We start from the raw sequence: 21897 nt of genomic DNA, 5'->3' as shown, positions 1-21897 counted from the left end.
GGGTGTACATGGGTTCACATTTATATATATCTCTATATAAATAAAATGAACTCATTTTTCCCCCCGTCTGATTTTGACCTTAATAGGATTAAAAATCAAGATATTTCATGCAAATATAATATGCACAAACGGCAGAACAATATCTGAGGTGTGTTATAGGCTTATTATTTCTCAAATTCCTCGATAATCTTAGATTTCTATACTTTTTCTGCTGAGAAGTCACGGCCAAAATCGGTTAAGATCAATGGAAGTGGTAAAATATTTTCTCTTTAATAAATTCCTCCTCCCCCTGCCACCACTTAACACCGTTTGGGGATCGTTCACAAGGAACAGTTGAGAAGAGAACACCGGTTTGGCTTTGTAGTTCTTTCATGTGAAGTTATTTAAAATCACTAAACTAAGCTGCAGTGCTCTGTGGCGTAGTGGTTAGCGTGCTGGACAATTCACATTATATTTTCACGTTCGCGCCGACCTACCGTAGTCGTTTTTTTTTTTTTCCTAAACAACTGGAATGGACTTTTCTTGGTGGCTGAACTGTTAACGTTGCAGATGTTTGTTTTTTTTTTTCACACTTTATTTTCCTACTTTTACTCATGACTCCGGGTTTGATCCTTCCTACTTACCTACTATAACATTTTTTAAAACTCCCCCCGTCCCGGAAACAAACACTCGGGCAACGCCGGGTACCCCCGCTAGTATATATATATATAAAATAGTCCAACTACACTATAATAGCAAATTTTGAAATTTTAAATATTGAATTTAAAGACTAACCAATGGTCTCTACTTAATTGTCATGTTACAGTAATGAATATACCCAAAAATTATGAAACACGATAAAAAGTAGAAAAAAAAAAAAAAAAAGAAAAGAAAAAAAAATCAAGACATTTTTTGACAAAAATTAAAAAAACACCGGGAGAGTTCCAGGGGGAGGTAGTTGTTATGTAACTTGCCTATGTTTTAAAAAATAATTTGTACATTAACAATCATAAATATTAGCTGTTTGTTTTTAGCATAATTGAGTTACTTTCCTTGTTATGTCATGTGTACCCCCCCCCAAAAAAAAATAGGTCCACTTTTTTTTTTTTTTTTTTGTGTACAATAAAGATCGAAAAACTCATTTTCCTCCAAAAATGATGTAGTAATATTTAAGTACTTCTGACATGCCAAAGTTGAAATCGACACAAAAACGTCAGTAGATATTGCTTTTCGTTAAATTGATTTTTTTTGTTTTCTGAATTTTATTTTGCTATTATAGTTATTATAGTGTAGTTAAACACGAGTAAAAAAAACAAAAAAAAAAAAATTTAAGTATCAGTTGCACTCTGGTAGCATGTGTGTGAGTGTGACACCATTAAATTTCTGAAAATTTAAGTCTCCATTTAAATCTTTGGCTTAGGCTGTGTTTATCAGTTGCTGTCAGCTCCTCTCAGCCATGATCTGTAATCAACTGTCCAATTTGCAACTGTGGCAAACCCAAAACTGTCATAAAACTTGTTACCAATCCTCAAACTTGAGTGCAAAATATATCGACAGATCCCTTGTTCGATCCCACCACACCTTGACCAACAATCCTAGTTTAGTTTTCTTGTGTGCATTGGTAAACAACTTCCTCTATCCTTGTCCCCAAAAAAACCCATTTATTTTGTCATACTTTTTCTCTTTATCCTCCACTTACCAACACTTGGAAAGGAACTCTAATAATATTACAAAAATAATTTCCTAAAAAAATAAAAATTTCATAGAAAACTCAACATCATGTTATTGTTTCGCCAGCCAGAATTGGTATTGACATAATAACCGATTAGTTCTGCATAATAAAATGGATCCGTAGAAAAAAATGTACTGAAATTGTAACATGCTAGAGGAGCTGTTTTGCAAGAAAAATAAGTATTTGGATCTTGGAATGTAGCTATACTGTTATATATATATATATATATATACACATATATATATATATATATATATATATATATATATATATATATATATAATTTGTGTCACTTTCATTTTGTTAGACTACTCTTTATCCAAGTTTGACAATATAAAAAATTCTTTTTTTCAAGTTTATTTTTTATTTTATGGAAATTGGTCTAGACAAAGCATGAAACCACTTGACGTAAGGAGCTATAAAATAAAATAATACTGCCAAGTTAAAAACTGGATAAATTTGGACTCCGCAAACAGCCCCCCCCCCCTTTATGAAAAAGTAGTAAATTGGTTTTATTTTAAAAACATTTTTTTTTGAGAGCTAGATTTAAGATTAAGAGATACATAAAATCTAATTGCATAACCAAAAAGAACACAATTCTACATAAGTATACCAAGTTTCATGAGAATAGTTAAATAAATAAAAAAATAAAAATAAATGGTGAAATTATCGAATTTCTTGAAATGGTGCCGTGTGTATTTTGCCCCCCCCCTTTAAATGTTGATAAAACAAAAAAATTGCCAAGAAAAACATATTTACTTAATTCAAACGGTTTTGAAATTCTTTTAGGCAACTCTATTCACCAAAGTTGATAAAGAGAAAAAAAAAAAAATCAATTTGTGATGCTAGCTATTATATGTTTATGGTTGCAAATTTACAGATTACATAAGAAAAAAAATAAAAAGAAAAGGAAGGAGCCGGAGAGAAAAAAAAAAAAAAAACAGAAAAGGAAGGAGCCGGAGAGAAAAAAAAAAAAAAAACAGAAAAGGAAGGAGCCGGAGAGAAAAAAAAAAAAAAAAGGAAGGAGCCGGAGAGAAAAAAAAAAAAAAAAGGAAGGAGCCGGAGAGAAAAAAAAAAAAAAAAGGAAGGAGCCGGAGAGAAAAAAAAAAAAAAAGGAAGGAGCCGGAGAGAAAAAAAAAAAAAAAGGAAGGAGCCGGAGAGAAAAAAAAAAAAAAGGAAGGAGCCGGAGAGAAAAAAAAAAAGGAAGGAGCCGGAGAGAAAAAAAAAAAGGAAGGAGCTGGAGAGAAAAAAAAAAAGGAAGGAGCCGGAGAGAAAAAAAAAAAAACAGAAAAGGAAGGAGCCAGAGAGAGAGAAAAAAAAAAAAACAGAAAAGGAAGGAGCTGGAGAGAAAAAAAAAACAGAAAAGGAAGGAGCCGGAAAGAAAAAAAAAACAGAAAAGGAAGGAGCTGGAGAAAAAAAAAAAAAATTTTGCATGTTATAATAATCATAATAAAAGTGCTACATACCAAACGTAGCTTTCTCTGTTTGAAAACAATTGGTGGTACAATTTTCGCATGTCTTACTAAATAGGGAGGGAATCTAGTGCACATGCATTTAATTTCATCTGTTAAGGATTCATACAATTTCAATTGCAGCCGCTGATCCTGTTATGGAGAAAACAAAAACAGTAAAAATTATTCAAGTATTTGTTTTGAACGCTATAATATCGTTAAACTGGTGGATCTTTACCCCGTTTTTATTTCGGAAAAAATTATAAAAATAAAAACACTGTATATTTAGAGTTGTCGCCGCCTTCAAGTAGGTCACCTTTCTTTTGTCGCATCCATTATTTGCGTTGTGACAACCATAAATTCTATGGTTCAGATAATTTTAGTCTTCTGAGCTCAGAGGAAACATTTCATGTGTGAACTGCATATTTTTTGTTTATCAACATACAAATCTTTTTACAGCGAAGTGGTGTGGTTAGAGACCATAATCAGGAGTTTTAATAACCGAGACATCATGACATCAGCCACTGCCATTTATACAAGGTGTTCCAAAGAGATGTATTCATCTTTGAAAGACAATTTATATTTGAGTTTAAATCCACACAGTGTATTTTTTGAAAATTTCAGATGCAGCCAACCCTTCATAATGACAAACGTATGACTAACATTTTACGAAAAAAATAAATTAAAGTGCTACGTTTTTATGGGTATATCTCAAAGATAGGTTTATGAGGTTCATAAGATAAGGTTTATGCTGCAAGACCAGCATCAATCGAGGATTTGAAAAGTGAAATTTGAATACAAGGAAGTGCTTAATATTGCCAAATTCATTCTTGGACATTTTCAGCTGTGTTTGGAAAATGAAGGAAGGCAGTTTGAACATTTACGAACACGGACAGAATGGGAGAGAACATTTACCTACATGACAATAAACAAGTTCTACATCAATTTATTTTATCAATTTAATTCCTTAGCGTTGTATGTTTGGCAAAACACATGTACTTACATACAAAATGCCTAAGTAACAGAAGGTCAAAGAGCGAGTACATCTTTTTGAGACACCCAGTATATATATATATATATATATATATATTAAATACCTATAGACACTAGTGCTTCATCTTTTTGGAAATCATCAGTGCAGGGTGTCAGGATTACCATCGGTCAGTAGATTCGAACCTGGAAACGAAGCCATCTGACTCCATTAGCAAGGACCAAATCCACTCTGCCACTGTCAACCATAAGAAATATCGTTGAAATTTAAACATTTTTAATATATATATTATACACACATACACTAGCAAGTCTGCCCGGCATTGCTCGGTCATAAAATATGCATAAATATTGTAATTAATGCAGAATTCTTATTTATTATAAACAGAAATATTGTAAGTAACGCGTTTTAAAAAAATAAAGTAGAAAAACAAACAAAAAAAAAAAACGGAAAGAAACTGAGACATGTTCATGCGAGTATTATATTATTTCTAAACTGTTCACTTCAATAAAATAAAAATACTAGAGCTGAGATCAAAACCAACACTAAAGACAGCGAGTCAAGTACGATAACCATTACACCAGCTTGACAGGACTTCGAAAATGTTTTCAAACCAACTCATATTTAACATAATGAAGTTTTACGACCGCGCATGCACCGTCGTGAAACAGGAAAACATAAAAATCCGGTTGCTTCCCATGTACTAATTTTTCAATTTTGATCCTTCAGCAGCCCCTTTTCTTCCAGATGAAAACTGATTAAAGTTTTCCACATATCTGAATAATCTATATATCAAATTTCAAGTATGTATGTCGAAAATTTGTTGAGTATATAGGTTGAAAAATGGCCTATCACACACACACTTTTATAGATATATAATATTAAATGTTTTTGTTGCCCTTGATAGTGTTCAGCTTTTCTCATCTTGATAAGTTTTGCATGGTTAACTCTTTATGACCTGGTTGAACTAATTCGTTCAGCAGTAAATAAATGAACATAACAGCATAAATAAAGTGGGAATCAATTCAAACATGCCTTATACATATTAGTTCAGTATCTGGGTAAATACCAGATACCTCCACATTGCAATTGTTCATTGCTTACAGTTAGTATGCTGCCATCTGCTTCACAGTGGACGATTTTGTTTGTTGTTATAAACACTATTTTCAAGCATTATCGATCAATCAAGGTAAGTTTATGAAATGCAAAAATTCTCAGTGGTAGCTTAACTTTTGAACTTCATAATGAAAGATCGTTATAGTGAAAAAAAAAATCTTAAAATCAAAGTATTTGGAAACAAACATAGCATCATTACCCATTTAAGTAACTAAAATTAATATTTATCGAATCATCTACATAATAATTCAGCTCATAAAGGGTTAAAAATTTACTCTTTGATGATATATGTGTGTGTGTGTGTGTGTGTGTAAATACACACACACACACACACACATATATATATGAATGTAGAAGTTACTATTTACTTTACCTCCCCACAAGACAGATACCAGAGTAATTTTTTTTTTATTTACATGGAGAAAGGAACAAAAATATTGTCTCAGTCATGAAGGATTTCTCCACAGACAGAAGAAATTGAAGTATAGCATCTGAAGGACAGCTACCACACTTTGATCTTGGCAAAAAAAGAAAAAAGTCTACTACAATAAGTAGTAGCTATTGCTAAAATTTGAACAATTAAAAAGACGATCGTTTTACTTACCCCAGTTTTCTCCCAATATTTAACAATGCTCGGGTTAAGGAAAACAGAATTCTTTGCTCGGGTTATAGCAACATATACCAGATTTTGGTCTTCCACAACCCCTGTAACAAGAAAAGCAAAGAAATGAAAAACCCCACTTCATTATAAAGATCAAAGTGTATTTTAATTTTATGTATAAAGAAATGTATGTACTTCCATCCAGTCATACAATACAAAAGTTCTCAAATAAAACTTGGGTCTCTTTCTACTCTCTCACCTGCCCACAAAATTAACCACCTTAGATTTACGAGGTGCTTTAAATAAGTTTCCAGACTTTTCTACAGGCATTTAAAATTGTCAGACTCTTGAAAATTTAGTATATTAGCACCAGTTTCTCTGTGATCCAATGGTGTGATACCACATACTACCCTGCTTACTTGACAATCACCAACCCCAATATTGCTCCCATGGTCTTCTCCATTTTCTCTTTTGGCTATATCATCTCTCAGACTGGTGTTCACAAATATAAAACAAAAAAAAAAAAACACAAACTCCAATGCATTCTGTATATGCTAGTTGAACGTCATCGCAGGAAACAAATCTTTAAAGATCAAAGTCCACATCTTAGTTTTCTGTCCGTCAGTTGGTCGATTAATTCATTTCCCTCATCTCCTCTAAGTCACAATTTTCATCGACTGTGTCTCACTGGGAACTTTTCAACTAACTGCCGTCAACCATTGCAAACTCAAGACAGTCTGTTGGCAATCCTAAAACTGCCCATAAAACTAAATATATTGACAGATTCATTGTTCGTTTTTGTGTTGCAGCCCGCGTGTGCCCTGATAACACCTGCCAAACGCTGTGGTCTGGTTGGTTGGTTGTTTTATGGCATATCAACCCTTTTTGGGTTATTTAATGCTGAATCCAGTGATTTTGAAGAACATTTTTTTTAATAGAATACATTTGTTTTTACTCAGTTTCTATTTAACCCATAGTTGGGACCCTAACAGGTACTACCACTCTGGGTCAGAGTGGACCTGGGAGCAATGGCAATTAAAGAGTGGCTCCACACTACCCAAAGGCCGCAAGCTGGGACCTCACCATCACAGTTTAAGGTCATATCCAGGACCAGCAGTGGTGGCACACCAGCTCCTTCTAGTAGACTCTTCTCATGGAATGTCTTCGCTGGGCTGGTCACACCCTCCGCTGTCAAGGCAAGAGAAGCCCTTGATCCGGTTCTTCCTAGGGGCTGGAAACGATCTAACGGCCAGCTTAAAACATGGCTCAGAATGATTAAGCAAGATACCAAACTAATTCTGGGTCCAACAATCTACAGCGTTCACTATTGGAACTATGACTGGCTGTTGATAGTGTCAGCATTAGGCGAGGGATTGCGGGCTGGATCGGCTTTCCTGCAAGATGCAAATTTATTGGAAGGAGCTGACTGAACATATCCAGGGTGAATACCACCTCAAGACATCCCTGCCACACCTCTACCAACAATCCCAATTCAACCTTCTTTTGTGTACCTTGGTGAATAACTTCCTCTTCACTGTTCTGCTGATAAACTTATCCTATATTTTGTTGTCATTTGTTTTTTTCTCTTTCTCCTCTTCTTCCTAACACTTGGAGGGTGAGGACGTCGATAGTATCACGTTAATAAGATAATGAACAAAGAGGGTGAACAACAAAGGTGGAAAAAAAATAAATAAATAAAAAACAAACTTACCCATATCAAAATCATCCAGTATTTTAACAGTGCTAAATTCAAAACCCTTTGCCATCTTGGCTGTTGAAAAGACAACATCTTAAAAAAAAAAAAAAAAAAAAAAAAAAAAAAAAAAAAAATTATTAAAAATACAGACATGGATTTATTTCATTGGCATTTTTTTTTATGATTCTTTTAAAGCAAAATCTTCAGCTGATAGTAATGAAATTACCAGTAAAACTAAAATCGAGAAATCATCCCTCATAAGAGTATTTTTAGGTTTGAAAAAAACATCCGCACATTTAACACGTAGAATATTTAGATTTATAAATTTACTTCTAGTTGCTATAAAAAATAATTTTTCTTTTAAATTTAAAAAATAAGTTTTTGTTATTTGAATTTATATAATATACAGGGTGCCCACAAAGTCTGGCTACATAATGTAGCCAGACTTTGTGGACACCCTACATATTAATGAAAGTATAAAAAATAGTGGAAAAACGTAGTAAAAAAAAAAAAAAAAAAAAAAAAAAAAGAATCAATCTGCTATGTCACCGCTTCCGGTAGCACTATGCTAGAACTTAGGAAGTATGTTAGTTGACTATAATCTATTATTGGGGTTCATACTTTCTAAGATTTTCAATAATAAAAAAAAAAAAAAGCATAGGAGGACTAACTCACCTGCTTCATGGATGTTTTTAACTTCCGCTCTTTCAATGATTTTAACAACTTTAGCCAAGTGGGACGTATATGTTTCTAAAATTGTCACTTTGGGAAGAAACTCTTTGTCTGATACTTCTTTGACATACACAGACAAATCTCGGTAGGAGGAAAATGTGCTCACGAAGTTGTCCCTACTTGATGAATCTAGAAAAAGATAATGAAGATACAATTAATAATCGACAAGCAGTCCACAAGTAACGAGAAATTTTCACAGATTACTAAACAGAAGCGAGCATGTACACTAATATTGGGACGATTATTCGGAATCTGAATAAAAAAAAAAAAAATCAGAACATTTTGGGGGTATCGGAATCGGAAAAATTTGTGTATTTTCCAATACCAAAAACGATTCCTTTAATTTTCTTCTCTAATTTCATTTTGGTTTAAGAAAAATCTTCCATTGATTGTTGTGATAATAAAATAGTAAATATTTATGGATTTATAAACTCCCAGTAAAAGTAAAAATCTATAGGTGATCTCGACAAGCGTATTTTTATGTGGGAGACACAGTTGTATTTGTGACGGACTATTTTCAAGTAGCAACTGAAAATAATAAAATGCTTATCTTTTGGCGATTGTTTTTCTTTTTTTCAACAATATTCCAAAGCTTATCACCGAGTGAAAAGTGTCTTTTCAATCTTTTTTTGTTTGAATAAAACAAAGTCAAATTATTTATTTTTTTTTGTTTACAAGGAAATCACCACTAATCCAGGCCTAAAGGCCACCCGAGGATAAGCGTTAACGAATATAAGGCGGCAGTGTAGTAATCTTTAATAGTGTAAGTTGAGTAGAATTTGATTATTTAAGGAGATGGTTCAACAAGAACTTGTTTACATTGGACTGGTGGGGTAATGATATTGTAGTTGGATGGGAAGCAGGCCAGTGGAATAGTGTTTCACAGGCAGGCAGTTCTAGGAAAGAAGCTTTATTCGTGGAATCTGCATTTAGATTTATTTAGGCACAGATAGAGAGTGGGGAAAACTTGATAGTGGTTGTAGCTAGTCAAGTGTTTTCATTTTTTGAAATAGTCTGACAAGGGGGCACCACAGATTGGAGCTCAAACGAACACGTGTGAAAATAATGAAATTTAAATAAAACGTTTGATAGAACAAAATCTGAAAAAATCCAAATGTCTATATTTTTAAATCTCAACATAAAATTCAGTGCTTATTTAGGACTAGCGGGAGTACCCAGCGTTGTCCGAGTGTTTGAAAAAAAAAAAAAAAAAAGTGTTAGTACGTAGGGAGGCTCGAACCCGGACACACGATGTGAAGGCGGAAAAGTGAAAGAAAAGGTAAAATGTTACCGCTATGCTATGAGGTAAGCAAAAGTGTAAACCATTGAAATTTATTGATGTCAGCCATATGGCAGAAAGCCGAAAGCTCAACTGGCCTACAGCCAGTTCAGCTTTCTGCTGTATTTATTTCACCACGATGTTGCCTCCCCCCCTCCAAAAGGGGGAGCTCTGGCAGTGTCTTACTGAATAGCAATTGTCTGATATGAAGGGTATTCCCCACATTGATCAAAGTCGATTGGCGTCAAGATATATGCCGGCCGCAAGCTGATTTGATTCGATTCAGTTTCACTTATTTATACAAAAAAGACAAACAAACACTGGAGACCAATTTTTTTTTTTTTTTTTTATATAACTTGCTTAAAATAAATGCAGAGACACACACCCGTTCGCAAATTGTAGATATTATAAGCTAGGGAGCATATAAAAAGTTCGAAAATATAGTAACAGAAAGCAATGTTTTATCACTACACGAAATTCAGATTTATTTATTGTTTTGAAAATTTACAACAGTAGAGTCTTAACAGTAATTTCTAAACTAATCTAATTAGGCTCAAATTTTGCTATGAATCATTTGAAGGTACTTTATAAACATCATACCATGTATGGAATATTGCTGCAGTATTTGGGCTGGCGAATCTCTGTCCTATTTAACTTTCTTGATAAGATGCAGAAACATCTGTAATTTGATTGGCCGGTCCCTTTCTTCTCTGCACCATCTCTCACACAGACATGATGTTGCTAGTCTTTTTTATAAATGGCATGCGTTCTTCAGAATTGGCAACCAGAGTTTTTCTGGAAAATCCATTCTGTTACTTTTTTTTTTTTTTTTTTTACTCATGTTTAATGTTTGTGCAAAATTTCAAAAAATTCCAAAGCATAGTTATTGAGAAAAGTGCGGACAGACGAACGGACAAGGGTGCTTTTCATCTTCCATTCTTTTTCAGTATACATAAAACCACAATCCATCCCATATAAGGGAATGGGAGCAGTAGCCCCTTAATATCCAAGTAGCAACATGTCTTGTTTGGGATGAACACAAGTAAACTAACCATACATGGAATTTTACTGTTTTTACCCCCCACCCCCCACACACACTAGTATTATAGTATCGCAAATCCTCAGTAGATTTTGACAGGTACATGTTAGGAAAAAAAAAATGTATGATTACCGGATTCAAAATGTCCTTCATCTCTGAATATACACAATCGTCGGAGCAAATCTAATCCCCAATTTGCAATTCCCTGAAAAAGAAATCAGCATTTCAAAATAATGTGATGAGACAATTTTACACAAAACATCATGAGAAAAAAAAAGGGGAAGGGGCTTCTTGAATGAAATACACAAGTTAACTATGGTTATAAAAAAAAAAAAATCTTTGATAATACTTATGCATTAAGCAAAAACTGTACATTAAAAAAATTATGGAAAATTATCAAATGGAATGTTGTTTTCAATTTCTATTTTACATAAAGTTAGGTATGTGTGTACATGCCTACATACAATCAGGTACAGAGTTCACTCCTAAACTAAATCTATCATTATGAATAATGCAAGCTATATTTAGTTTTATGAAAAGGGAGAGGGAAATTGGAAGCACTTTGTCAACATTCTTTAACTGTCATGTTGTGGTAATGAATATATCCAAAAATTACAAAAAACTTGGAAACAGTTTTCAAAGATAATTCATGAAAATTATGTTTTGATAAATTGGCCAAACATTTTCAGTTTTCAGAAACTATTTACCTTCCTTTGGTTACGATTCAAACTTTTTTATTATTTATTTTTTGCAAAACTCAATTTTTTGTTGTCTTCAAAAAGTATTTTTAATAGATTTTCTACCTTATCGTTTTGTCATTTTTGGATATGTTCATCACTGTGACATGACAATTAAGTAGATACCATTAGTTTCCCTTTAAATTCAATATTTTAATTTTTGAATTTTGCTATTTCTTCCAACTGCTGTCGTGGATTTCATCTTAGACGAGCTCATGCCGTGCTCGTCTTGTGTGATCCTTTCTGTTCCGGAACCGACTGGTTGTTTCAAAAGCAAACTGTAACAGTGCATATGAGTGCGTAGGAAAATATTGCAGCAAAGGATGGCGGCTTGCAAAGATATTGGCAGCAATAGCCGAAAAACACACATGCAAATTGAAGCGTTTTTACAGATTTTTAAACGTTCGGAACTTATAACCCACCCCCACTTATTCCCTCTTTATCCCTCCTACCACAAAAAAAAAAAAAAGAAAAAAAAAAAGAAAAAAAAAAAAGAAAAAAAGCTAACGATTACATAAGTGGCTACTTCACCATAAAGCAAGGTCTCATTTTATGTTAAATTTATATAAGAAAGGGATCCTCACCTCCACTCTAAAATGTTAAATTTTATTTAAAAAAAATCAAAAAAAATCCTTTAATATATTATCTTTAAAGGCCGATGAAACATTAGCCAAAAAGCAATAGATTTTAATTTGCTTTTAGGAAGTAAACTAACCTGTGTTAGGTTCTTAAAAAAAAAAAAAAAAAAAAAAAAAAAAGTAAATTAATCAAGTATTTTTTTTTTTTTTTACATTTAGAAAAACATTTGCTTTTTTTGTTTGTTTGAAAACAATTACAACTTGCAATAAAAATACAAATAAAATAAATTTTAAACACAAAAAAAATGTAGCATTTTTTTTAAAAATAAAATCCTAGTTTTAATTAAAAATGAGCAGACAAAATAGTTTACCTAAATTGATTTTTTTTTTTTTTATAACAAATTTCTTTCTTTTAAACAATCGTCTTATTATATAGACATTTACTACCTATCCGTTACTACAGATTTGTACCCCCCCCCCCCCCCAATCAACATTCCTGTAATGATCCTGTCCATTGATTTTGTGGTGGGAGTTTAGTTTTGTGCAGACCGAAGAGGTCCACCCTCTTAGTCCTTGCCTTCTTTGAGAAGGAGTTTGTTTATTGCTGAGGCGCCCTTATTGAGGAATGCCGATACAGCTGCCCAGGCACTTTTTGTAGGTCAGAGTGCCCCTGCTCTGGGGCGCTAACTTCTCAATTCCATTTTCCAATCCTTGTGTCAGAGTTGTTGCAGTGGGAGAGAACTAAAACCCATAAACAGGAAGGTCAGAGGTCGCATCGACCAAAACGTGAAAATAAAACTTAAGATGAGAGTGATAGTCCGAAGAAACCAAATAATGCATGACATTAATAGTTTTAACAATGCAATCAAAATCGGTACATCTAAATGCCGACTCACCCCAACAATAAAAATTTTCGCATTTGTCTTTTTGGTACAACACAGCAGTGCAGCCATCTTAAAAAGCGCTGAGTAGCACCGAGAGATGTAGGCCACTTTACCAATCTCTTTGCCATCAATGGTTGCTGGAAGAAAAAAAACAAAAAAAACAGCACGTTATATTATATCATATAAATCATGGGGGCATTGGGTGGTATCCTGTGGGGACAGAGGGAAGTGTTTTATTACAAAACAATATTACATATAAAGCAAGGTTACATATTTTGATAAGTCGCACACCACAATGAAGGGACATTTAAAACTTTATAAAGTGGTGAAAAATCTCTTAAAAATTGAACGCCAAAAAATCTAAAGGACTTACATTTCTGTGGGCCACCAAGCAACATTTTATAAGGTTTTACTGAATCGTCCAGCAAACATTGTGCAACACATGCAATATCATGACCAAATCTGAAATTCTAGAGAAAAAGAATATTTAGAAGGTGAAGTAAAAATCAAAAAATATACCAATACAGTTACAGCTCTTAGAATTCAATTAAAAAAAAAAACAGAAGTACAGAAAAATCTTTATGATGTACACAGGTGGCAAAAAGAGTCCGCACTTGTAATTTTTTCAAAAACTGCAAATTTAAGCTAAATTTAATGTAACTGTTTAAACAACCTATACCTCATTTGATTCGCCTTTTATTCCTCAATGAAGCAGATGTAGCCAACGACATAAGAACTATTATATAAAGGGCAAATATTTTTGTGTTCGTATGTTTGCTAAAAACTATTCTCATCCGCACCGAACATCGTTAGAACGATAACAAAAAATATCAAAGTACTGAAAAAACAAACAAAAAAAAAACAAAAAAAAAAAAAAACACCCATGCAAATCGTTGATACATTCATTTGTTTTAACTAGCTAAATTTTCTACGTTACAGCATCTGCATAATAATGGGCACATTGATGAGAACGTTCAGTTACTAACTTCAGTTATGCGAGTCACCATCTGACTTTTTTTCTTTTTTCTTTGCTTACAAAATTTTGCTTTCAGTTTCGCTTCTGGCTGATGACACCAGAGTCCCCTTTTTACCCCCCCACCCCCCCGTCACAACCCCTACTAGTCTTTATCTAAAGGGGATGTGCCTATCGTTTTATCACATTTAAAACCCAGGGAGCTAATTACCGTGCCCAGGATATAACAACCGTTCCAGAAAAACCAAGACACACTCCCAGGCAAACAATCGAGTTACATAAAATGACATACCTGAGTCAAGTAGAAATTATGTGAAGCTTCCATTAGTGTGTAGAAAAGAGCGGGTACATTTCTGTATGTGGAGTGTGTTTCTCGATGCGGATCTGTAGCAATGATCTTAGCTTTGGTCTGCATGGATATGATGTGCATAACGACTAGAAGAAAAAAAAATGATAAGTGTAAAAGAGGAAAATTTTAAAAACTTCAAAAAAGAGGAAAATTTTAAAAACTTCAAAAAAGAGGAAAATTTTAAAAACTTCAAAAAAGAGGAAAATTTTAAAAACTTCAAAAAAGAGAGGAAAATTTTAAAAACTTCAAAAAAGAGAGGAAAATTTTAAAAACTTCAAAAAAGAGGAAAATTTTAAAAACTTCAAAAAAGAGGAAAATTTTAAAAACTTCAAAAAAGAGGAAAATTTTAAAAACTTCAAAAAAGAGGAAAATTTTAAAAACTTCAAAAAAGAGGAAAATTTTAAAAACTTCAAAAAAGAGGAAAATTTTAAAAACTTCAAAAAAGAGGAAAATTTTAAAAACTTCAAAAAAGAGGAAAATTTTAAAAACTTCAAAAAAGAGGAAAATTTTAAAAACTTCAAAAAAGAGGAAAATTTTAAAAACTTCAAAAAAGAGGAAAATTTTAAAAACTTCAAAAAAGAGGAAAATTTTAAAAACTTCAAAAAAGAGGAAAATTTTAAAAACTTCAAAAAAGAGGAAAATTTTAAAAACTTCAAAAAAGAGGAAAATTTTAAAAACTTCAAAAAAGAGGAAAATTTTAAAAACTTCAAAAAAGAGGAAAATTTTAAAAACTTCAAAAAAGAGGAAAATTTTAAAAACTTCAAAAAAGAGGAAAATTTTAAAAACTTCAAAAAAGAGGAAAATTTTAAAAACTTCAAAAAAGAGGAAAATTTTAAAAACTTCAAAAAAGAGGAAAATTTTAAAAACTTCAAAAAAGAGGAAAATTTTAAAAACTTCAAAAAAGAGGAAAATTTTAAAAACTTCAAAAAAGAGGAAAATTTTAAAAACTTCAAAAAAGAGGAAAATTTTAAAAACTTCAAAAAAGAGGAAAATTTTAAAAACTTCAAAAAAGAGGAAAATTTTAAAAACTTCAAAAAAGAGGAAAATTTTAAAAACTTCAAAAAAGAGGAAAATTTTAAAAACTTCAAAAAAGAGGAAAATTTTAAAAACTTCAAAAAAGAGGAAAATTTTAAAAACTTCAAAAAAGAGGAAAATTTTAAAAACTTCAAAAAAGAGGAAAATTTTAAAAACTTCAAAAAAGGAAAATTTTAAAAACTTCAAAAAAGAGGAAAATTTTAAAAACTTCAAAAAAGAGGAAAATTTTAAAAACTTCAAAAAAGAGGAAAATTTTAAAAACTTCAAAAAAGAGGAAAATTTTAAAAACTTCAAAAAAGAGGAAAATTTTAAAAACTTCAAAAAAGAGGAAAATTTTAAAAACTTCAAAAAAGAGGAAAATTTTAAAAACTTCAAAAAAGAGGAAAATTTTAACTTCAAAAAAGAGGAAAATTTTAAAAACTTCAAAAAAGAGGAAAATTTTAAAAACTTCAAAAAAGAGGAAAATTTTAAAAACTTCAAAAAAGAGGAAAATTTTAAAAACTTCAAAAAAGAGGAAAATTTTAAAAACTTCAAAAAAGAGGAAAATTTTAAAAACTTCAAAAAAGAGGAAAATTTTAAAAACTTCAAAAAAGAGGAAAATTTTAAAAACTTCAAAAAAGAGGAAAATTTTAAAAACTTCAAAAAAGAGGAAAATTTTAAAAACTTCAAAAAAGAGGAAAATTTTAAAAACTTCAAAAAAGAGGAAAATTTTAAAAACTTCAAAAAAGAGGAAAATTTTAAAAACTTCAAAAAAGAGGAAAATTTTAAAAACTTCAAAAAAGAGGAAAATTTTAAAAACTTCAAAAAAGAGGAAAATTTTAAAAACTTCAAAAAAGAGGAAAATTTTAAAAACTTCAAAAAAGAGGAAAATTTTAAAAACTTCAAAAAAGAGGAAAATTTTAAAAACTTCAAAAAAGAGGAAAATTTTAAAAACTTCAAAAAAGAGGAAAATTTTAAAAACTTCAAAAAAGAGGAAAATTTTAAAAACTTCAAAAAAGAGGAAAATTTTAAAAACTTCAAAAAAGAGGAAAATTTTAAAAACTTCAAAAAAGAGGAAAATTTTAAAAACTTCAAAAAAGAGGAAAATTTTAAAAACTTCAAAAAAGAGGAAAATTTTAAAAACTTCAAAAAAGAGGAAAATTTTAAAAACTTCAAAAAAGAGAGGAAAATTTTTAAAACTTCAAAAAAGAGAGGAAAATTTTTAAAACTTCAAAAAAGAGAGGAAAATTTTTAAAACTTCAAAAAAGAGGAAAATTTTTAAAACTTCAAAAAAGAGAGGAAAATTTTTAAAACTTCAAAAAAGAGAGGAAAATTTTTAAAACTTCAAAAAAGAGAGGAAAATTTTTAAAACTTCAAAAAAGAGAGGAAAATTTTTAAAACTTCAAAAAAGAGAGGAAAATTTTTAAAACTTCAAAAAAGAGAGGAAAATTTTAAAAACTTCAAAAAAGAGGAAAATTTTAAAAACTTCAAAAAAGAGAGGAAAATTTTAAAAACTTCAAAAAAGAGAGGAAAATTTTTAAAACTTCAAAAAAGAGAGGAAAATTTTAAAAACTTCAAAAAAGAGAGGAAAATTTTAAAAACTTCAAAAAAGAGAGGAAAATTTTAAAAACTTCAAAAAAGAGGAAAATTTTAAAAACTTCAAAAAAGAAGAAAATTTTAAAAACTTCAAAAAAGAGGAAAATTTTAAAAACTTCAAAAAAGAGGAAAATTTTAAAAACTTCAAAAAAGAGGAAAATTTTAAAAACTTCAAAAAAGAGAGGAAAATTTTAAAAACTTCAAAAAAGAGAGGAAAATTTTAAAAACTTCAAAAAAGAGAGGAAAATTTTAAAAACTTCAAAAAAGAGAGGAAAATTTTAAAAACTTCAAAAAAGAGAGGAAAATTTTTAAAACTTCAAAAAAGAGAGGAAAATTTTAAAAACTTCAAAAAAGAGAGGAAAATTTTAAAAACTTAAGAGGAAAACAAAAGTGATGGCAGAAGCACTACATTAAAAAAGAAAGGTGATACTATTTCTTTTTTTTAGCTTTCTTTTCCATTCTCAATTTCTAGAATTGCTAGTGGTTTATGTTTACTATACTGTTATTGATAGATAGTCAATCTGGTTATAGTTAGCCAACATACTTCCTAACTTCTGGCGTCACTGCTACTGGAAGTGATGCCTAGGGCTATGACGAGAATATTGTTTTCACTCTCGAGTACATACCCGGCACAGTTAATCAACTGAGATCACATCACTCTATATAAGATATCAACGGATAGACACTAGAGAGTCAAAACAATGAAAAGAATATTCTGTTGTCCTAGCCCTAGTGATGATAAGGCAAATCAGTTTCTTTCGCTTTTTTCTCTAACGCATTTATCTCCCCCGTGCATGTACTTTTTAAAATATTTTTTATTACGTTTATGAATTTATTTTTTACCTAAACCCGAATCTTTTTTTTTATTTTATTTTTTTTATTAAATAATCACTGAAAATTTTTATTGGTATTATTTTAAAATCAGGAATTACTGAAAGTATTTTTTTTTTTTAAAGAATTATTGAAAACACCTTAAAATCTTAAAACTATTTTGGGAATATTATGTATTGGATATCGTTTTTTTATGTTTGAAATTGTTATTTTGATGGCAATAATTTCATTTGTTTTTATATAACAACAATGGGCACATTGATGATATATATACAAGCATATATTTATTATATAAATTCAAATACATAATTTATAATTAAAAAAAAAAAAAAATTTTTTTTTTTATAATTTCATAAACACATAAAACAGCTGCAAGCGTTTTTGTATGTCTTGGAAAGAAAGGGGTCGGAAAGAGGGAGGGATTGGAAAGGGAGAGAGGGAGGGATCAGAAAGAGATAGAAGAAAAAAAGACCAACCATTGGTCATTTGCTCAGCATCATCAATTAAAATCACATCATATTTGTCAAACTGGGGTTGTTTGATCTGATAGAGTTTCAAATAACCATCTTCGCTCATCTTTATATCCCAATTCTCGAAGTTGATCATCTGGCGCCAATAGGATTTAGCGTCTTCAAGCAGGTGTTCAACACAAAATTCTGGCGAATACAACATATACTGAAAGGAGTAATAGAATTTGAATATTAAGATTAAAAAACAAAAAAAACATTGTTTACTATTGTTATATAGGGTTCTTACGCTGATAGGGCAAGATCAAGTCGACTAGTATACATTTCAGAGACGTACCATTTAGATACATTTTTAGTACAACCTGGCAGCCAAAGAAATATTCCCAATCAAAGTTGCTCAGTCATACAATATGCTTAATCAGGATATTTAATTTATGCAGATTGCGTATGCATTATAGAATCAATCCTATCGATTATTATATATACGAAGAATAATTTAAAAAAAAAAAAATAAAATAAATTTTTTTAAAAAAAAAAAATTAAAAAAAAAAAATAAATAAATAACTACATAAATAGATTGATACATAAAGAGATTGATACATAAAGAGATTGATAAATAAAAAAATTAATTAAAAAAATTTAATAAATAAATAAAAAAATTTAAATAAATAAAAAAATTTATAAATAAATAAACAAATTTATAAATAAATAAACAAATTTATAAATAAATAAACAAATTTATAAATAAATAAAAAAATTTATAAATAAATAAACAAATTTATAAATAAATAAACAAATTTATAAATAAATAAAAAAATTTATAAATAAATAAAAAAATTTATAAATAAATTAAAAAAAAATTAATGTTATTCATAAAATTCTGCCTGTGTTTATTTACAATATCACTTCAGTTGATATTTGGGCTGGACAATGTCCTAGAAAAGTAATTTCTGATTAATGTTTAGTTTTAAGATATGAGAACAAAGAAATGATTTGCGGTGATTTTAAATGGTACCCCCTCACTCTCACACACACACTTTATATAATAGCAGAGGTAGATAAATGTTACCAAAGGCAAGATAAGTTATGCTTCTACCTCCCTGGAGAAGTTTTTAGTGCTTTAACTGATTTTAAAGTGCATTTTAAGTACAAAACACAAGTAGTGCTAAGCGCTTCTTTTAAAATGAAAACAAAGATGGCGCCATGATGCTCTCTATCCTTAGGAGTCCCGAAAACCAGTCAAAACTCAATAAAAAATACTGACAGAAATCCACTTAATTCAGCTCCCTAGACAAAAACAGCTAAACACAGGTGTTGATGACGTAAGTTAGATCACATATTTAACCAATTCGAGTTTGAAACTGGTTTCAGGCAGTTTGTGTTGAAGGGAGCCAGAGAGCAGAGGTGTATAAACAATGTAGATATTTGGGTGAATCTCGGTCGAGGCTGTCGGTCTACATATTCTTAAGTTAGATAAGAAAGAATTAATTGAAATTTATATGCTGGGGTGCCCAGTATTGGCCGGGTGTTTGGAGGTGTGTGTTGAGAAATTTAAAAAAAAAAAAAAAAAAAAAAAAAAAAGTGGTACTAGGCAGGCAGGCTTGAACCTGTACCATGAAGGAGAAAAAGAATGTGGAAAAAAAAATGTGACATCTTTGCTGTTGCGTCCATCACCAAAACGAAAGTGGTGAAGGTTTAAGGCTAGTCAATCGAAAAAGGGGATAACTTTAAAAAATATTGGCAAAAAAAGTGACCCCTTCCTGTAGAAAAAGGCCCAGTTAAAGGTGAAGGTTGGTTGGTTGGTTGTTTTTGTTTTACGGCATATCAACCCTTTTCGGGTTATTTAATGCCGAATCCAAAGATTTTGAAGCAAGATTTTTTAATAGAATATATTTGTTGTTTTCAAGTTGGTTTCTATTTAACCCATAGTTTGGACCTTAACAGGTACTACCACTCCGGGTCAGAGTGGACCTGGGAGCAATGGTAATTAAAGGGTGGCTCCACACTCCCCAAAGCCCGCAAGCTGGAGCCTCACCATTGGATATAGTTTAATGTCATGTCCAGGACCTAAAGGTGAAGGAATAAATGTTTTAAGCCAATTCTTCGATATTTGTCGTCTGAAGGGTCGAGCTTCAAAACGATATCGATCTCGTGAAAATCCGTTGCCTCTGTTGAAAATTTTAGACAGACAGACAAACATACATTTAAACAGACATGTAAGATTTATTTTATAAACTAGCGAGGGGTACCCGGCGTTGCCCGGGTGTTTGGAGGTGGGGTGGGGTGGGGGTAAAAAAAAAAAAAAAAAAGTAAGTATGAGGATCGAACCTGAACCGTTGAGGCAAAGTTGCGAAAAAAAAACCCCAAAAAAACGTGCTACGTTAACCATTGCCCCACCGCGACATGCTTACGGAAACACGATTGAATTTATTTAATTAGTTGGATTTAGCAGGTGCTCGTTTGAATGAGTTAATGAGGTCAAGTTTGACTGCGGGATTTCATTTACTGCTGAACACCTTTTTTTCCTCCCCCAAGATGTTATAGGAAAAAGACTAACCCACATGCGGCGAGCGACAAATATTGAATATTTATCTTCCCGAAATTGAGCAAATAAAATAGACAGGCGAGCTTCATTGTTAACTGTGAGATATTACGATTTATATGTGATATAAAAAGTTTTAAAAAGTTGTGAACCGACCGACCGCTTCTCTGAAAGAAGCCTTTTGTAGACATACAGAAAAAGCGAACACACGTACATACATTTTCGCTTTTATATTTATAGATAAGAAAAAAAAAAATTTTTAGGTCAGCTTTTCCATCCTCTCCTCTGTCTCTCCACTCTTTTGAAAGGACCTTCTCTCTCAAACCTTTTAAATCAATAATCTCCTTGTGTTTTCATGCATGAAGTTTATGTGGAATAAGAGAATATCAATCTACTAGATAATCCAACAGATCAGCGATCACATGCGAAGTGACGATCAAACAATAAAGACCAAACTGTATGTGGGAAAAACTTTAATTGATCTCTGTTCTTGATTGCTCACTGGCGATAAACATATGCAGCAAGTATGCGTTTGAATGCACAAGAAGCAGATGCATGCGTGCGTATGTGAAAGACTATGGATATATCTTTAAATTGAATATTGAAATGCTCATATCTTTAGTTCTATGGAACAAAGCTACACAAAAATTTGCAGGCTTTTTGAAGATTATAATATGATTCTATGTTCTATGGTTAAAATTTTATGACAATTGGTAAAAAAATAACCTATATTTTCAAATCAATAAAATATGCCCAAATTTGCCTACATAGCATCCTGGCAGGCAACTTCAGTTGTCTCCCCTATGGCCTTGCCAGGGCACTAATGTATGTGTGTGTGTGTGTGTGTGTGTGTGTGTGTGTGTGTGTGGAAATATTCTTTATTCACTTATATTTGCTTTTTATATATACCACTCCATATTTAAGAAGCTCAATGTAATTACAGAGCATATAATGAATGGATGACAAAAATCTATATTCCAAATTTCATGATGTTGACCATCTTACAATTTATTCATTCAATTCAGGTGACACATACAATTCTTGACAGTATCTGTTTGTTAGCATCACTTAGTTATTATATCAATCAGTGAATCTATTTTGCCCTTAACTCATCAGAAGAAATAGCAACAATCAATCTACCAAAAGGAAATAAAATGCGTTTGGACATGATTAAAAAAAAAAAAAAAAAAATCCGAAAATTGGAAGAGAAGCTGCAAATACCTTAATGTTCTTTCATTACGCCATTTTGAATTTAGAAATAAAGTAACTAAAACCCGCATTCGTATTAACAAATTCCATTAATTTAGGTA

At 31.2% G+C, this 21897-nt stretch overlaps 1 protein-coding gene across 1 annotated transcript in view; it reads right to left on the bottom strand.

Annotated features, from left to right (window-relative positions):
- Positions 1–21897, bottom strand: part of LOC145252552 (F-box DNA helicase 1-like) — a 65330-nt gene that overhangs the window by 510 nt on the left and 42923 nt on the right. Inside the window, exons 10-18 of the mRNA XM_080112105.1 lie at positions 18055–18253; positions 14081–14223; positions 13189–13285; positions 12828–12952; positions 10749–10821; positions 8242–8427; positions 7582–7659; positions 5874–5974; positions 3178–3315 (exon numbers count right to left, since the gene is read on the bottom strand). Of these exons, the coding sequence (XP_079968231.1) occupies positions 3178–3315; positions 5874–5974; positions 7582–7659; positions 8242–8427; positions 10749–10821; positions 12828–12952; positions 13189–13285; positions 14081–14223; positions 18055–18253 (1140 nt within the window). The remainder of the gene's footprint in view (positions 1–3177; positions 3316–5873; positions 5975–7581; positions 7660–8241; positions 8428–10748; positions 10822–12827; positions 12953–13188; positions 13286–14080; positions 14224–18054; positions 18254–21897) is intronic.

Source organism: Euprymna scolopes, chromosome 29 (assembly GCF_053919585.1).
Source record: "Euprymna scolopes isolate OS-2025 chromosome 29, ASM5391958v1, whole genome shotgun sequence".
Classification (NCBI taxonomy): Eukaryota; Metazoa; Mollusca; class Cephalopoda; order Sepiida; family Sepiolidae; genus Euprymna; species Euprymna scolopes.
This window is presented reverse-complemented; position numbering and strand designations above follow the sequence as displayed.